The following is a 15,060-nucleotide window of genomic DNA, read 5'->3' on the forward strand; positions in this document are numbered from 1 at the left end:
GATCATCACGTTTAATCACCCAATCACCATAACGAAGCACATAGCTTAGGACTTCTCCGATGACGCTTGTAGTGCCTCTGACCCACACGGCGGTGGGAGTATTGGTTATCTGCCCAATGAGACCCTACTAGAAGCATTTTGTCGGCTTAAAGAATTCGTTGTCGAGGCAAACGAGCTTCCAATTTGCCAAGCGCCTACGGTTTCCATCTTTTTCCATCAGTCTTGTTCCTGTCGCACGAACAACGGCCAGCCACTGTTCCTGGCAGTATGGGATCGGATCCACAGGATTTCATACGATCCGATGTGGTGCCAGATTGTGGCCGCACATATCCAGTTCATCACTGCGCCGGTGTACGACTTACAGCACCTGACCGGTCAAACAAATATATGATGTATGCATACAGAATACAATAGATGCGAGTATTGAAATACTCAGTCCTATATCCAGCGTTACAATGGGTAGATCAAAATCGAAGACGGGACATACCCATAGCTTTATCAAGCCATCCCACGACGCCGTTACAACTTTAGACTGCACAAATAGTTAGCATCGGAACCGGAACAAAATAAACAGAGCCAACTTACCGACTCAGTGTGGTAGCCACTCATGTGCGATGACAACCTTTGAGTGAGCCTGTAGCCTGGATTTAATACGCCCCGTTTTCCAGTCCCAGAACACCACGTTCCCCTCGCCGTCACCACTGCTTATCCACTTGCCATCTGGAGAGAACCCAACCTGGCAAGCATACCCAGCCACGGAATGTCCCGCAAACCTTTTCTTCCTGTTTTGCCGGAAATTATCTGTACTGTAGATAAGAATTTGATTGTCTAACGATTGCGCAGCAAAGTATTTCTCTACAAATACAAGAAGCAAAATATATGTCAGATCAATGGTTAATATGTGAGAAAAAATAAACGCACTTGAAGGGTGAAGCGTTACTGCTGGCATCGAGTGCATATGAGGTTCTGCTATGTACTTTATCACGACTGGGATATCGTAATCCCAAGCACGGATGGTCTTATCGTCCGACGTCGTCACAAAACGTCGGTTCTCGTCGACGAAAGTGATAGTGTTGACAGGACCCAAATGCTGGTCATACTCTTGGGTTATCTCCCCGGAATTCATGTCATACTGCATAGTCGGATTCAATAGTTGATTTAGCCCGAGATAGGCAGGAGAACGTACCTGAATAATCTTCTTATCCGACATACCAGCGAGGAATATGTGTTGTTTGTCTTCATCCGGATGGAAGCGCACAACATAGGGAGTCTTGCCATTACTGAACCGCTTTAGACACTGGCCAGTCTCGGTATCCCATAGTTTCATCTGGCGGTCATATCCACACGACAGGAACTTTCGACCATCGTTAGAGAACGTGACGTCCTTAACGGCCTGTGTATGGCCATGGAAAGTCCTGAGACAATTTCCATGAGTATACACGTCCCACAGCTAGCGGTAATGAGTGGATTTAGGCCCGAATAGGTTAAAAAAAATTGGCGTACCTTTATTTTTGTGTCCATAGATCCGCTAAGAAGGAGATGGCCAGTTTCAGGGAATAATCGGATCACCGAGACGCCTTGCGTATGACCGGTCCAAGTATGGATGCACGTCTTTGGAATAAATGTCTCTTGGGAGCCTACCTCACCGCCAATATGAGGCGCTTCCGCCAGAGGCGGATACATATATGTTCGGCCTTGATAGTCGGTCATAGATTTTCCATGGAAGACGGAGGTTTCTTGGCCATAGGCGCCAAGCTTTGGTTTCGCTTTCTTCTTGTGAATTACCGGCTCGGGCTCATCTTCTTCCTGCGGCTGATCACCAGTGTCTTCAACACCATCCAAGAATCCAATTCTCCTCTTCTCCATCCCATGCAGCCCAAGGTCCAACATATGCGCCTTCACCCTCGACGACACCAAGATCTCCCTTGTTCTTTCTCTTTCGTTTCAATTCCTTTTTCTGAGAGCTGGTAGCTCGCAAGGTATCAATTGTTGCAAAGCCATTTTCGCGAGCCTTTTCGACTGAGCCAATAATAGACGGTGCGTTGGGATCAATCGACGGATTGACCGAGTAGCCGAGGATGGAATGTGTCAGATGCTGGGCATTGAACGCATGGTCTGACATTGATTGTTCTTCCACATGGCCCGCGAGTGCATTTTGATTGATAAACCGGTTTGAATCACCGAATGGATTCTCGGGACCCTGGAGCGGCAACATCATTTCACTGTAGGGAATGTTAACATTCATCTGCGTGTCCGTCGGCCGTGTCACTAGCGATGTTTGATTTAGAGGGTCCTAAGGGCACAGTGAGTGACATGGTGCATGAATGATGTATTTGAAAGACTCACTTCAGCGAGAACATGAGGGGCGGCCTGAGACACAAGTTTGTCCTGGACCGTGCGCGGTTTTTTGCTGGCAGGAAGTTTTGACAGGCCAAATACATCATTTATAGTGTCCTCGTCTGAAGAATAAGTAGCAGACATGATTGATGTTACTAACAGTCAGTAGTTGATGCTCAACGAAGGACGAGGGCGTGGTAAACAACTTCCAAAAAGAAGGTGAGACCTTTTATGTAATTTCGTGGTGATTGGAGATTTTCATTTCTTGTCTAATTGATTTGTGTGATGCAGTCTTCCTTCCTCGAGGCTTAGCACTAAACCCCTCATTTTTCTCCTGACTTCTTCCTATTATCTTACTTAAGCTTTATCATGACCGAGCGCATCGTCGGTCGGCCATGGACTGCTCAAGAGGACCGTCTTCTTGCCAATGCCGTCGCAATCCATGGAGAGTCAGACAACTGGAAAGCCGTCGCCCACTGTGTCCCGGAAAGGACCAATAAGGCCTGCAGGAAGGTCAGTGTTGATCTCATAATCCCAATTCAGTTTTCCAATACGTTCAAAAACAGCGATGGCTCCATTCCTTATCACCGAATGTGAAGAAATCTGCTTGGACGCCAGAAGAAGACCATCTACTTTTGGAACTCTACAAAGTTCATTCAACAAAATGGTCTGTGATCGCGAGACACATACCCGGTCGTACCGACGATGCTTGTTCAAAACGCTATCGTGAGGCGCTTGACCCTTCCCTCAGACGTGACGAATGGTCCAAGGAAGAGGACGATAAACTCTTTGATGCGTACTCACGTTTGGCTGGGCGGTGGGGCCAAGTCGGCCAGGAGTTACAGCGTAGCGGATTAGCATGTCGTAACAGGTGCTGTTTCTCCCGCACGTATACATAACTCTCACGTAACTCACGGCCGCTTTTTCTTAGGTGGAGACTTCTTGAGCGAAAAAAGAAACACTTTAACCGAGCCTCAGGGTGTCGCGGTTTCAAAACTGTCGTTGACTATGTCTTCAGAACCATCAAGTCCTATGTTAACGTACTCCGATCCCACACCTTGGCCACCTCCATCCATGCTCAACCCCAGGCAGTATTGGGGTGAAAATCTATCTCAGTTTGACGGAGGTCCGACATCCCCAGCATCCGGACTGCAACATGGCCATGTGAGGTCTCACAATGACGTGGGATTGTTGGGCAGTGTAGAACCCTCAGTTTCCCATCCACAGTCGATACAGCATGTTGTCAATCTTCCGCCCCCCATTTCATTATTCGTCTTCATCATTAAGTTCGGCCTTGTCTTCTCCACACACACTTCCAACGAGGTATGACAAAAGCACCGCGGCCCCTAGCGGCTCTTACCAAACGGGGGAAATTCACGCCGTCCCGCACCCAATTGCGTCCGCACCGCCGGCCGACAATGCGCCCGCGATTTTTGACTATGGGGTAGTCCTCGATCCATCTCTTGTCAGCGCCACTCAAGCTACGGATTATGCCGCTGGACATCGCCCTGTGTATGAGGACCACGTTACGCAACATCAATATAATGAGATCCAGAGAAGCGTCGCTCCCACACCATCTCACACACCCGTTCCTGCTCAACGTGCGTCGGAGTATTATTCGCCTGTTCCTCATCATAACGAATGCCACCATCAATTGATCCGTGATGAAGAGACTTCTCAATCACATCTGTCTCAGGATTCGTGTTATCCAACCGCTTCTCAGGGTTCTTCTGCCGCATTGGTCCCTACGGCACTAGGCCCAACCCACGAGGCGACTGACAGCTACTACGTAGTTCATCATCGTCAACAGCTTGAGCATGATGTCCAGCATGTTGTGATGTCATCGCCCGATTCATCCTCCGTCTGCAGCGTTTCTCGCGAGTATTTCCCGTCCTCATCCTCATCGGACAATTGTTCCCCCCGTTTCACCTATCGACGGTGCATTACGCCTGACACCCTGCAACCAGTACTATCCACTCTCTGAACACGTGGTGCCTGCACACCAAGACATGAGCTCAATGTCGCGGCCCACCACGACAGCACCTGAAGCTCGTGGAGACTATTATCAGCCACAGCTCAAAGGACAATTGCAGCCTCACTTTCATCCACTATCGAACGAACCCAAGCTTAACGGGCATCGGGCTCCTATGCCTGTTGTTGATTCAGGTCCACCACCCACCTCACCCGACTTCCATCCTGCACCATCCGCCCAGCGTTCAGCATCTATTAGCCCATCCGCGCACACGCGTCTACTCACTGCCAGTGTACTCCCCAAGGCCATAGGATCAGGTGCCAAACGCGGTCCTCCCCAGGACACCTCGTCACCGAACCCTGATGACCCCAATCCTCGCCCAACTGCACGGCCACGGCAGTCATTCGCACGGAAGCGTACTGATATTCACGCTCCCCTGAGGCTATCCTCCGACTTGCCCGCCACAAACGAGTAGGTCGTATTCTCATGGAGGTGACGCAATTGACTAACGTGATGTCACTTCTTAGCCCCTCTATAAAGCCATATGCGTGCGGTCACGAGAGCTGCTGGCCGGTGACCGCGGGGAGTTCCCTTGCTTGTTACACTACTTCGCGAGGTCTTTCGGACCACAACAAGAGTTCGCATCCGGAAGACTCTGGGGGAGAGAGGCCGTACAGATGTGGCTTAGACGGTTGCGGAAAATCTTGGAAGGTACGTTATTTTTCGGTTCCGAAGTCCTTGGGAGCCACATTAATGACGTTGTTCGGTAGAGTATTAATGGGTTACAGTATCATTTACAAATGTACGAACCTATGCATGCTCTCATCGCCAAAAATACTAACTATGACCTAGATCTAAAGCCCATTTCCAACACGCTATTGTGTCAACTTTTGTCACCTCTTACATCGATGGCCTCAATGTGCCCATTGCGGAGGCATCTCCTGGCGAAGGTGATGATAAGACTAAAAAGCAATATTCTTGCCCGCATCAAGGCTGCCCTAATCGATACAAGCAACTCAGTGGACTCCGTTATCATCTAGCCCATGTAAGTTAACTTCCCGCAATATCCTGAACCTGAGTCTAACCGAATGTGTCAGGGTCACCCTACAGATCTTCCGGTTCAGCTGGATCTGGTACCTCCTGCCCTGAGTCGTAAATTAGCCGAGAAGATGCGGAAGGATGGCACCGGCTCACAACCCCCTGAGACTCAAACACACAAACCTCTTCCTACTCCCGCCCCCTCGCAGAGCTGCTCTCCCGGACATGTATCCACATAATGCGTGGGCCCCCGACTAAAATCAGCGTGCACTGGGATCGCATCGATATTTTACCGGTCTCATAATTGCGACCCACCCCCAACATATGTTGGCCCTACTCATTGGTTTGGTATTGTCTTTCGTCTTATTGAATTATTAGGTGTATCTTTATTGCTTTCATTTGCTTTTCGTCTCTTTGCGCTCTTCCTCACATCCCCCGGTTTTTTATGGCTTTGTCCTATCAGCCCGCCATTCGCTTGCATCGCAGATTTACCGCGTACTTTTATAATTGCTATTTGTAATATTTGGTGGAGAATCCACTGTCCCTAATTGTATCTATACACAGCTGACAACATGTACATTTGCGAGAGTGTAACAAAGTCACATCATGAATCCATTCCGTAGGGGATCATCCATACATATGTTCAGCGTAAGCTCGTTATTTCAAAACTCCGAACATGTTATCCTCATTGAATCACTGTCTAGCTCCAAATTGGCCAGCGCTGCGGCGGGGTGAGATCAAAATTACATGACGGACGGGTAGATATCAACTCACAGATCCCTCAGCTCTGGATCTCCCATAAGTTCTTCCATGGAGGGCGCGGCTCCACCAGATTGCATCCGATTCATCTAATAAAGAATGATCGAAATGACTACTTGAAATATACAAGAGAGAGAAGATGCCTACCATGTTAGCGACATTCGGGTTCGACATAAGCCTTTCCATTCCGCCGTTGGCCATCATTTGTTGTGCCATTTGCATCATCATGGGGTTGTTCATGAGGCTAGCGAGATCAGGCATGCCACCTGCCCCACCCATTCCTCCCATGTTGCGGAACATGTCCGCCATACCACCGAGTCCGCCTGCACCCGCACCCGGGCCAGCGCGCGTATTTGACAATGGGACGTCACCTTCAGGTACGAGTGGTGGCGGGCCATCATCATCATCTTCTTCTTCAGAAGGAATACGGTCCAAGGCATTTTGCAAACCAGATTTCAGGTTGGCGTTTGTGGGGTCGAGCTCAATTCCCTTCTTGAATGCGGCAGCGGCAGCTTTGTAGTCTCCCAAAGTATATTGCGCGTGTCTAGCGGAGCGGTGGAATGATATCGAATTACGTGGAAATCGATAGCAGATGCTTACCCTAGACGAGAGTAGGCCTTGACGAATTTAGGATCAACTTCGATGGCTTTTTCAGAGTCGAGGATCGCAGATGCATGATCGCCTTTGCTAGCGTATGCGGCTGCTCTGTTAGAGTAGTAGACGGGATTGGCAGAGTCGAGCGCGATCGCTTTGGTGTACGCGTCAATGGCTTCATCATACTTCTTAATTGTCATGTGCGTATTTCCCGTTTGCTTAAGTTTCTCAGCCTTGGCCTTTGTTTCTGCTGAAGGGGCAGAGGGTGTGGATGCGGATGCTGGCGAAGATGCTACTTTGTCTCTTGTTTTCAAGAATACATCGAATATGGTTTGTAGCTTCGCTGGTTTAATTTCCAGACGTTGCCGCTGCTTGTCGTCCGACGGATCGACTCCAAATGCCTCGCCGATGCATTGAACTGCGTGAATTAAAATACGCGTCACTGAGCCACAGAACGTAAAAGAGACGAACGAAAACACAAAACGTACTGGCGACTTCAAGACCTTCCCTGTCGTCTTGTTTGACAGTGCCATCATCTATGGATTGGTTTAAAAAGTCGATTATGGACAGGACGAGCTGCTGCTTCTTGTCCGCCATGATACTGTAGTGGTATCCGGAGATCTAGTATGTCGCAAATAAGGATCAACAAACATTTCCAACTCATGAAGGGCTAAGGAACGTCTTCGTTCATATAGGCAGCCATGTTTTTCTGTAGTATCTCTGGCGAACCTCCTCAGGACCCGGTTATTTCTTCAAAATCCGGCCAAGTTTACGAACGTCGGCTGATTCTTAAATACATCAACGACAATGGCACCGATCCGTTGACGGGGGAGAAGCTCGAGGAGTCTGACTTGTTGACCGTCAAAGCCAGTGAGTTTTTTTCGTTGTCACTTTTTCTCGCAGCAGCGCATATCGTTGGTTTTTCGTGAATACTGCAATCCGAAAAATTCAATTCAAACTTGCTAATCCACGTCTACCAGACCCCAAAACTGCGCCACCACGACCTCCCGCCGCAACTTCCACCCCTGCTCTGTTGCACATGCTTCAAAATGAGTGGGACGCCGTAGTATTGGAGTTGTTTGCTCTGAAGCAACAGAACAACTCCACCCGCCAGGAGCTAAGTTATGCACTATATGCACAAGATGCGGCCAGTCGCGTCATCGCCCGTCTCATAAGAGAACGTGATGCTGCCAGAGAGTACGCGCTTTCTAAGTATGCTCTTTCTTACATCACGCTGACGCGTCCTGTCCTTGTCTCAGAGCTCTGGCTAATGTCCAGGCAACTATGGGAATCGCTCCAGCAAGCGGTGCGGCTGAAGACGTGGAAATGGCTGAAGAAAATGGTACTCAGGAAGGTGCTCTCCCCAAAGAGATCGTCGACCAGATTGACGAGACCCAGCAAAATCTCTCTGCTACCCGCAAAAAGCGCAAAGCTCCAGCCGGTTACACGAGTACCGCAGAAGTGAAGACATTCGTTGCAACGCACACCATCCCGTCGTTGCACTCAGCCTCTCCTGCTGGCATGACTTCTCTTGCCGTTTCCCGTCTTAACCCGTCTCAGTTCCTTACGGGCGGTAATGACAAGATTGTCCAGCTGTACGATAGAAGTACAGACAAGGTATTGGCCTCCCTCAAAGGTCACACGAAGAAAGTCAACCACGTCGCTTTCCGCGAGCACGAGGGCGAATCGACTTTGATTTTATCTGCAGGTGCAGACAAAATCGCCAAAATATGGGCGCATGATAACGCCTCTAGCGAGTACATACCAAAAGCAACCATTCGGACGCACAAGGGAGAACTCACTGGCCTCGTTGTACATCCTACGAACTCCATCTTTGCATTGTCTTCCCTCGACAAGACATACTCACTGCATGAACTCTCCAACTTCACCCAGGTGTACCGGTCAGCCCCCGGAGAAGATGCTTTCACATCCCTTGCAATCCATCCTGACGGTGCTCTCCTTGCATTGGGCACTTCCTCATCCAAGATCCAAATATGTGATGTTCGTTCCGGTAACATAGCTGCATCCATCACACCACCAGATGCCTCACCCTTCACCATCAATTCAATCTCATTCTCAGAGAATGGCTACCATCTCCTCGCTCCCGACAGCCCCTCTTCCGTTGCCATCTGGGACCTGAGGAAGATGAAAACAGCACACACCATTTCTCTCGGGGAAGGGTTTCAAGGTCAACAAGGTGTTGTACGATTACAGCGCACAGTACCTAGGAGTCGCGGGCAGCGAAGGCATCCATGTGTTTGCTCACAAGTCGTGGGATGAGCTTGTACGTTTCGAGGAGGCGGGTGATGTGTCGGATATAGTGTTTGGAGAGCAGGGCAAGGAGATCTGGGCTACGAGCGGAAGGGAAGTCAGGATCTGGGGTTTGCCTGCTTAAGTGTATGACATTTCTTGTTCTCATCAATATTATTCGTGCTGTATTTCATCGTGCTGTTGTATCGGCTTTGGTTCGCAACTTGAAAATTACGGTGGGGATATGGAAAGCGTTGAAGACTGCCATCGGGGGTATTGCAAGAGCAGTAAGGAACAAACGACAACCTCCATTCGTCCATGGTCTGCCTCGACTACAAGACTCAACAAAAAATCAGGCAATGTTTTTATCATATTGTTTCATTGTCATCGGTACATACAAGTATGTTGATGCAGTCACCAGAACCCGAAGAAAATAATGGTAATGCGAAGATATAATGCGAAAGTAATGCAACAAAGTATAATCACGTGTGAAGGACAGTGCTGTGGTCGGTTAATTCCTCAGAAAGAAATGGGCGTGGTGAATCATGCAGTGGGGGAATTTTACAAGTAGTGATACAAAGAATCCATCCAATGTAATATATTTATGACCAAGTCGAAGGGCCAAATGTTTTGCCAGGAGGCATCACGTAAAGGGGCGTGCCCATTGCATCTGCAGTGTTCTGCCAGACGGAGTTACCCCACCAGTTGAGGGTAATTCCACCTTTTGGCATCTGGAGAACGAAGAAGATGACGATGAGGCTGAGCGTGACGCCTGCGTCAAGACCAGCGGAGAGGATGTAGTTGTAGCGCATCCACCACCTGAAGTGGTAGCGGCGCATGAACCACTGGAAGATGAAGCCGACAATTGCCCAAGACGCAAAGTTGATGCCAGTGGCAGGAGGCATGGCGCCGATGCCTGCGAAGAACACTGGGATGTTGATGTATCTCCAGTAAGAAAGAGGGAAACGGCGAGCAAGGTAGTAGAAGGGGATGGGGAGGAGGGCACCAACGGCAAAGAACCAGAGTAATGGGCTGTACATGGCACCAGGACTGAAGAGACGTTGGGGACCAATGCTTCCCCACAGGAGTGATGCACTTCCGAAGGTGACAGTGGACGGGCAAACGAAGAACTCAGGCTGGGTGGGTGTGCAGATGTCCACAATGTTGGCGAACATCCAGTCCTGCACGAGGGTGACAACGATGGAACTGATGAAGGCAGCGAGGACCTGTGCCATGAACATGAGACGCGGGGGCACCTTCATGTAATGACCAAGCTTTAAGTCGCCAGCAAAGCCAACCGCCTGGTTTGTACCCATGTATGCGCTCGCTTTGAAGATCATGACAGCGATGGGTTTGCCAGGAAGCAAATAGGCACCAATCATCTCGAACATGACGTTCAGGGCGATCTGCTGATTGGTAATTGCTTGGAGCATGCCAACCTGGAATCGCGATGAGTGCAGCGAGAGCGAGAGCAACGCAAACAGCCCAGATGGGGAGATCCGTGGGGAAAATCTCCACCGTGATGAAGAGGAGGAGAAGCATTATGAGGCCCAGGATAACATACCACCACTGAGGCACTTCGGGGTATGCCTGCATCAGGCGCGAATGAACGTCACGCTCATCTCTGAGGCTGCTCTTGAGGCGGCGAACGATGTCACGGCGGTACCACACTGTGATAGAACTGTCAGAATGGGACAACAAGCAGATCTAAAAGAACTCACAGAATGTGTGCACAACTACTGATGAGAAAGCGGCAAATGCAACACCATATGCAATAGCCATGGTTGCCGTCATAAAGACGGGCGAGTAAGCCTCGTATTGCGCGACGTTGAAAGAGCCATTGACGACCACCTGAGCAGCGTCATACTGCAACCCAGTGTTGTCGTAGGTGAAGTAGGAGGAGATTGGTAAGTACGCGGTGAACCAAGTGTTGGTGACTGCGAGATACTCTGAGTACATTATACAATGAAAGGGGGAGAGAACATACAGTAGATGATCGGCGTAATGATCCAGAAGCAGATCACAAGGGCAACGACCGTGTTGGCCTCAGACCACCAAGGCGTTACCAAGGGGCTTCCGATGTACGAGATCATGGACCAGTCGAAAGTAAGAATCCCCATCCCAAGACCAGTGGAGGTGCCAAAGAGTGCGTTCACGGCCACGTTGTTGGGTGCAATCCAGCAGACCCAGTTGAACACGCTCAGTCCAGTCCACAAGTATCCAGGTACCCAGTACCATACAAAACTGCATCCCAGTGCAATACAAAAGAATTTCTCCCGAGAGATGTGGCGACTCTCAGGTTTGCCATACGACTTATGTAGTGTGTTGAATAGGGCGGAGGGTGACAAGTGCCCCAGGCCAAATCATGCTACTGGGCCAAACAAGGAATCTACGAAGGAGGCCGCCCAGAGAGAACCCGATGAGTTGCGTTGAAAGGACAAGGCAGAGTTGATAGGAGGTGGTGAGGGTCTGATTGTAGAAGACCTTCTGGGTTGCGATAATGTCGGTGGCATAGGCACCGCTGACTACAACGTTCGCCATGACAGTGATGAGTACGTGTTCCTTGATGTTGAATGGTCCTGGGTTGAATGACCAGATGTACCCCATGGTATTGAAGCGTGTAGTGGGAAGGATTCGCTCCATCCCTTTGCCAAGGGGTAGGGCAGTCAACTGAGCAATAATGGCAGTGATAATAATGGAAGGGTCTAAGAGTGACTTGAGCAAACGGAACCATGAGAGATGAGAAAAATGACAACTTACAGCGCATAGAGAAAAACTGGTTAAGAGCCGAGATGAGGACAGTATAGAAGATACCCAAGAACCACATGCGGAACGTATTGACGTGCATGGTGGGGTCATCAATGCTGGCCACAGCGGCGCGAACTTCAGGGTAAGGTGACTCGCTGTCATATGACGGTCAGCAGAGCAGTAGCAAAATATTATAGAACTCACTCGTCATATTCGAACATTGAAGATGTGGCAGTTCTCGAAGCTGTCGAGTATCGCGTAGACTCAACTCGTGACTCAACATCGAAGTCCGAGGCACCGCCAGAGTACTCTGACATCGCTATCTTTTTGCGCTCAAGCTCATGCACCTCAGTGGTGGATGAGGTAGGAGAGGTAGGTGCGGCATAGTAGTCAAAGTTAGGGTCATTGAGATGCTCCATGAGAAATTCGACATCCTCGGGGACATCGGGCACGCCTCTGGCGCGAAGGTTCTGAAGGGCGGCAATGTTCGTCGCGCTGCTGTAAGGTTGAGTCTCCATGTTGAGACCGAATAGGGGAGAGTAGCGCTGTGAGAGAGGAAGGCAAGCACTGGCAAGGAGCACAAGGAAGGCTCAGCAAACAGGTAGTGCGAGTACGGGGGGAGAAGAAATTCCTAACGATTCCAGGAGATCTGACGGCCTTTTGAGGGCGGACGAAACGTCCACTTATACAACTGTGGACGTGGTGACTTCATCTATTTCGGAACCTAGGGCCACTTGTGGAAGAGTTCCGCCCTGGAAGCGCATCATACAATAAGCCTAATTTGACATGGTCCATTGCAAAACAAAAAGCTGGGAGAAGGCTCGGGTAGTGATCGGCATATCAAAACTTAATTGTTCGTGACTCATCTAATAAATAACCCACTGCATTTAAAAGTTGGGAAAGATACCACCAACGTCTTCCGCTGATATGCTATCATGCAAAGAGTCAAACGACAAAGTGGCACTCGTGATGGATTCGTAGCCATGAGGCATTGAAACACGCGGCTAGAGCTAGGAACCTATTGAGTGACGTTAGCTCATACTATGTGAAGGTTCTACTAGCCGGAAAGGTCGAGATCAACGGCTCAAGAGATGCTTATTGTCTTGTGAGAGCTGCTATTGTTGTGACCGAATCAATTTGGTTGAGGATCAAAGACAATAAAGCGTATTGCTTCCGAACTTGAAACCTGTTATCTTATCTTATCACTTGAATGATTTCCATCACGTGATGGAGACGCGTTGAGAACTTTACGCCGGTTTAGCAAAGCGCTGGGTCTGTGCATAGTAAGGTGCAGCTCAATGCATAAAATAGCTGCGTGCTGATGATTCACTTGCAAACCACTATTATCCTACTATGGGTGTGAAGGTGCCGTGGTCGCAATTACTTTACACATAGTACATGCAGTATCCCAGCTCACTTGCATGTGCGCAGAGGGGTAGCATAAAAAGTCGAAATCAGAAAATGCTATTTAGCGTCATGTTCTCACCCCAAGTATTGGGTAGACCAAAAAATATTATAGTGCGTTTCCTGGCTTTGGCCTGGGCTTAGAGTCGTGACTACCTGCCCGATGACCTGGTCACGTATCTGCAAATGCAAAAAGGTCTTCCTTAGTTCCTTACACTAAAAATATAAGACGTCACGCGCCGTTAATTGCAACTTTCTTGCTCAGGATTGCGAATACGAGACCGGTGCTACAAAATCAAATTCCAGTCTCCTACGTGGTTCTCACCTCATTGTCACTTGTCACCGAGCCTAAAGTGCATTGCCGCAAGTATGTCCGCTGTCGAAACGGTTACTGAAATCTCGCAGACCTCGGCACTTAACCTCCGCGGAGGGGACCAAGAGCAGAAGACAGAACCATACTCCTATGCTAATTTACTTCCCCATTTCTCACCTGAGCAATACCCACCGCTCACACCCTTCAAACATGAAGATCCAGGCTTCCGCGCACTCAAGCACACAGATCCCCGTGCATTCCTTAAGAATGCGACCAACGTGGTGGAACTGACGCCTAATCTGGGTACAGAGGTCTATGGTGTGAACCTCGCAAACACTTGATAGTGAGGGAAGGGACCAACTTGCGCTCGAAGTATGCCAATTTCCGTGATGTGACTGTGGTCGCTTATTGTCTGTAAGGTTGCAAGAAGGGGACTTATGGTTTTCAGGGGCCAGCACGAGTTTATAGATAGAGGGCCTGATTCGTACCTAGAGTGGGGACGACACTTTGGAAGGTTTGTCGTGCTTCTTCTTTTGTCCGCTCAATTGGGCAAATGCTCCTGCTGCACTACACGTCGAATTTTCATTGGTGTTAGAACAATTATTGACTAATTTGTTATGCAGGCTGCACATTCATCCTACGTCCGGACATCCCAAGGATTATCCGCAAATTCACCTTGTCTACAAGTGAGTAGTGCAAGCATGCCTATCCATTACTCACTGACTATGAGCTTCAGGGATGCAAAGTCGTCCTACAACTTTGAAAGGGAGGACAGCATCACGTCGACTGTCTGGCATTCCGATGTCTCGTACGAGCTGCAGCCCCCCGGGCTCACAACGTTCTTCCTCCTATCGCAGCCGACGACAGGTGGAGACACATTGTTCACGTCCCAGATATCGACTCTTAAGAAGCTCTCGCCGTCGTTTGTGGCCTTCCTGCGCACGCTCAGCGCAGTGCACTCAGGTGTCGAGCAGGCTCAATTCTCGCGCTCCGGTAAGCGTGGCGGCATCGTCAGACGTGAGCCAGTGGAGCATGTACACCCACTCGTGCGGCGTCACCCGGTCACTGGAGAGGAAGCATTGTATGTTAACCGCCAGTTCACGACGCGTATTGTTGGCCTGAAGCGTGAGGAATCTGGTGCGTTTGATCACTGTGAGAATTGTCAACTGGACGCTAATGGATACCTGCGATCAGAGACTATCTTGAAGTTCCTTTACGACCATGTCGATAAGAGCGCAGACCTCCAAGCCCGAGTGAAATGGCAGCCTGGGACCGTCGTGCTCTGGGACAACCGTGTTACTGCGCATGTAAGTCTGACATATGAGCGTCATGCCGTGCTGGACTTACATTAACCACGATTCATCAGTCTGCTATCGTTGACTATGGAAAGTCGAATGAACGCCGTCACGGTGCACGTATCACCCCGCAGGCAGAGAGACCGATTCCTGCTCTGGAAGGCCTTGAAATACCGAGTCTTTAATGGATCGTGACATGACATTGAATGAGAACTAGCGGGCTTGAGTGCAACCTGTGTTAATTGTATGCATGAGATCTATATTGCAATATGAAACCATAGTATGGTGCGACTTCATGGTAGTAACTTGAAACCTTTCAGTGGCAGTAGCCGAGGATGACGTTTAGACCT

The 15,060-nt window shown here is 49.4% G+C and overlaps 6 protein-coding genes across 6 annotated transcripts; 3 read left to right on the forward strand and 3 right to left on the reverse strand.

Annotated features, from left to right (window-relative positions):
- Window positions 1-357: 357 nt before the first annotated feature.
- Window positions 358-2,529, reverse strand: DFJ58DRAFT_743460 (pre-mRNA splicing factor). Its single transcript, XM_041387263.1, has 8 exons — window positions 2,347-2,529; window positions 1,903-2,293; window positions 1,504-1,826; window positions 1,187-1,450; window positions 922-1,132; window positions 586-855; window positions 488-532; window positions 358-438 (listed from the first exon to the last, which is right to left on the reverse strand). Exons 1-6 carry the CDS (start codon window positions 2,479-2,481, stop codon window positions 590-592), a joined length of 1,590 nt encoding a protein of 529 aa, XP_041247095.1. The 5' UTR covers window positions 2,482-2,529; the 3' UTR covers window positions 358-438; window positions 488-532; window positions 586-589.
- Window positions 2,530-2,706: 177 nt separating this feature from the next.
- Window positions 2,707-5,586, forward strand: DFJ58DRAFT_655646 (uncharacterized protein; the record flags this gene model as incomplete). The annotated part of the gene is made up of 9 exons (XM_041381862.1): window positions 2,707-2,850; window positions 2,904-3,208; window positions 3,269-3,371; window positions 3,893-4,259; window positions 4,378-4,780; window positions 4,837-5,020; window positions 5,080-5,111; window positions 5,162-5,354; window positions 5,407-5,586. The coding sequence occupies 9 exons, from the start codon at window positions 2,707-2,709 to the stop codon at window positions 5,584-5,586; spliced, it is 1,911 nt and encodes a 636-aa protein (XP_041247096.1).
- A 454-nt stretch (window positions 5,587-6,040) lies between these two features.
- DFJ58DRAFT_743463 (putative stress-induced protein STI1) lies at window positions 6,041-7,333 on the reverse strand (the record flags this gene model as incomplete). Its single annotated transcript, XM_041387264.1, has 5 exons — window positions 7,189-7,333; window positions 6,707-7,118; window positions 6,254-6,650; window positions 6,122-6,195; window positions 6,041-6,068 (listed from the first exon to the last, which is right to left on the reverse strand). The coding sequence occupies exons 1-5, from the start codon at window positions 7,295-7,297 to the stop codon at window positions 6,041-6,043; spliced, it is 1,020 nt and encodes a 339-aa protein (XP_041247097.1). The 5' UTR covers window positions 7,298-7,333.
- A 13-nt stretch (window positions 7,334-7,346) lies between these two features.
- DFJ58DRAFT_772232 (nuclear matrix protein NMP200) lies at window positions 7,347-9,192 on the forward strand. The gene is made up of 4 exons (XM_041389209.1): window positions 7,347-7,570; window positions 7,681-7,897; window positions 7,960-8,880; window positions 8,915-9,192. The coding sequence occupies exons 1-4, from the start codon at window positions 7,402-7,404 to the stop codon at window positions 9,093-9,095; spliced, it is 1,488 nt and encodes a 495-aa protein (XP_041247098.1). The 5' UTR covers window positions 7,347-7,401; the 3' UTR covers window positions 9,096-9,192.
- Window positions 9,193-9,552: 360 nt separating this feature from the next.
- DFJ58DRAFT_714839 (OPT oligopeptide transporter) lies at window positions 9,553-12,216 on the reverse strand (the record flags this gene model as incomplete). Its single annotated transcript, XM_041384061.1, has 8 exons — window positions 9,553-10,389; window positions 10,427-10,462; window positions 10,529-10,620; window positions 10,672-10,887; window positions 10,938-11,262; window positions 11,297-11,655; window positions 11,711-11,853; window positions 11,903-12,216. 8 exons carry the CDS (start codon window positions 12,214-12,216, stop codon window positions 9,553-9,555), a joined length of 2,322 nt encoding a protein of 773 aa, XP_041247099.1.
- A 949-nt stretch (window positions 12,217-13,165) lies between these two features.
- On the forward strand, window positions 13,166-15,058 carry DFJ58DRAFT_772234 (TauD-domain-containing protein). The gene is made up of 7 exons (XM_041389210.1): window positions 13,166-13,735; window positions 13,764-13,787; window positions 13,835-13,929; window positions 14,039-14,101; window positions 14,152-14,552; window positions 14,610-14,722; window positions 14,782-15,058. Exons 1-7 carry the CDS (start codon window positions 13,472-13,474, stop codon window positions 14,893-14,895), a joined length of 1,074 nt encoding a protein of 357 aa, XP_041247100.1. The 5' UTR covers window positions 13,166-13,471; the 3' UTR covers window positions 14,896-15,058.
- The last annotated feature ends 2 nt before the right edge of the window (window positions 15,059-15,060 follow it).

The sequence above is a fragment of the Suillus subalutaceus genome (assembly GCF_016647625.1).
Source record: "Suillus subalutaceus strain FC151 chromosome Unknown DFJ58scaffold_21, whole genome shotgun sequence".
Classification (NCBI taxonomy): domain Eukaryota; kingdom Fungi; phylum Basidiomycota; class Agaricomycetes; order Boletales; family Suillaceae; genus Suillus; species Suillus subalutaceus.

Excerpts from the sequence above, each read along its gene's own strand:
- DFJ58DRAFT_743460 (XM_041387263.1), bottom strand. The coding sequence starts at position 2,481 with ATGTCTGCTACTTATTCTTCAGACGAGGACACTATAAATGATGTATTT. Across the intron at positions 1,827-1,902 it reads AGATCTTGGTGTCGTCGAGG|ACACTGGTGATCAGCCGCAG; the intron begins GTGAAGGCGCAT and ends ATGGTGTTGAAG. Across the intron at positions 1,451-1,503 it reads CTATGGACACAAAAATAAAG|CTGTGGGACGTGTATACTCA; the intron begins GTACGCCAATTT and ends CATTACCGCTAG.
- DFJ58DRAFT_772232 (XM_041389209.1), top strand. The coding sequence starts at position 7,402 with ATGTTTTTCTGTAGTATCTCTGGCGAACCTCCTCAGGACCCGGTTATT. Across the intron at positions 7,898-7,959 it reads GAACGTGATGCTGCCAGAGA|AGCTCTGGCTAATGTCCAGG; the intron begins GTACGCGCTTTC and ends TCCTTGTCTCAG. Across the intron at positions 8,881-8,914 it reads ACCATTTCTCTCGGGGAAGG|CGCACAGTACCTAGGAGTCG; the intron begins GTTTCAAGGTCA and ends GTACGATTACAG.
- DFJ58DRAFT_772234 (XM_041389210.1), top strand. The coding sequence starts at position 13,472 with ATGTCCGCTGTCGAAACGGTTACTGAAATCTCGCAGACCTCGGCACTT. Across the intron at positions 13,930-14,038 it reads TGGGGACGACACTTTGGAAG|GCTGCACATTCATCCTACGT; the intron begins GTTTGTCGTGCT and ends TTTGTTATGCAG. Across the intron at positions 14,553-14,609 it reads CCTGAAGCGTGAGGAATCTG|AGACTATCTTGAAGTTCCTT; the intron begins GTGCGTTTGATC and ends ACCTGCGATCAG.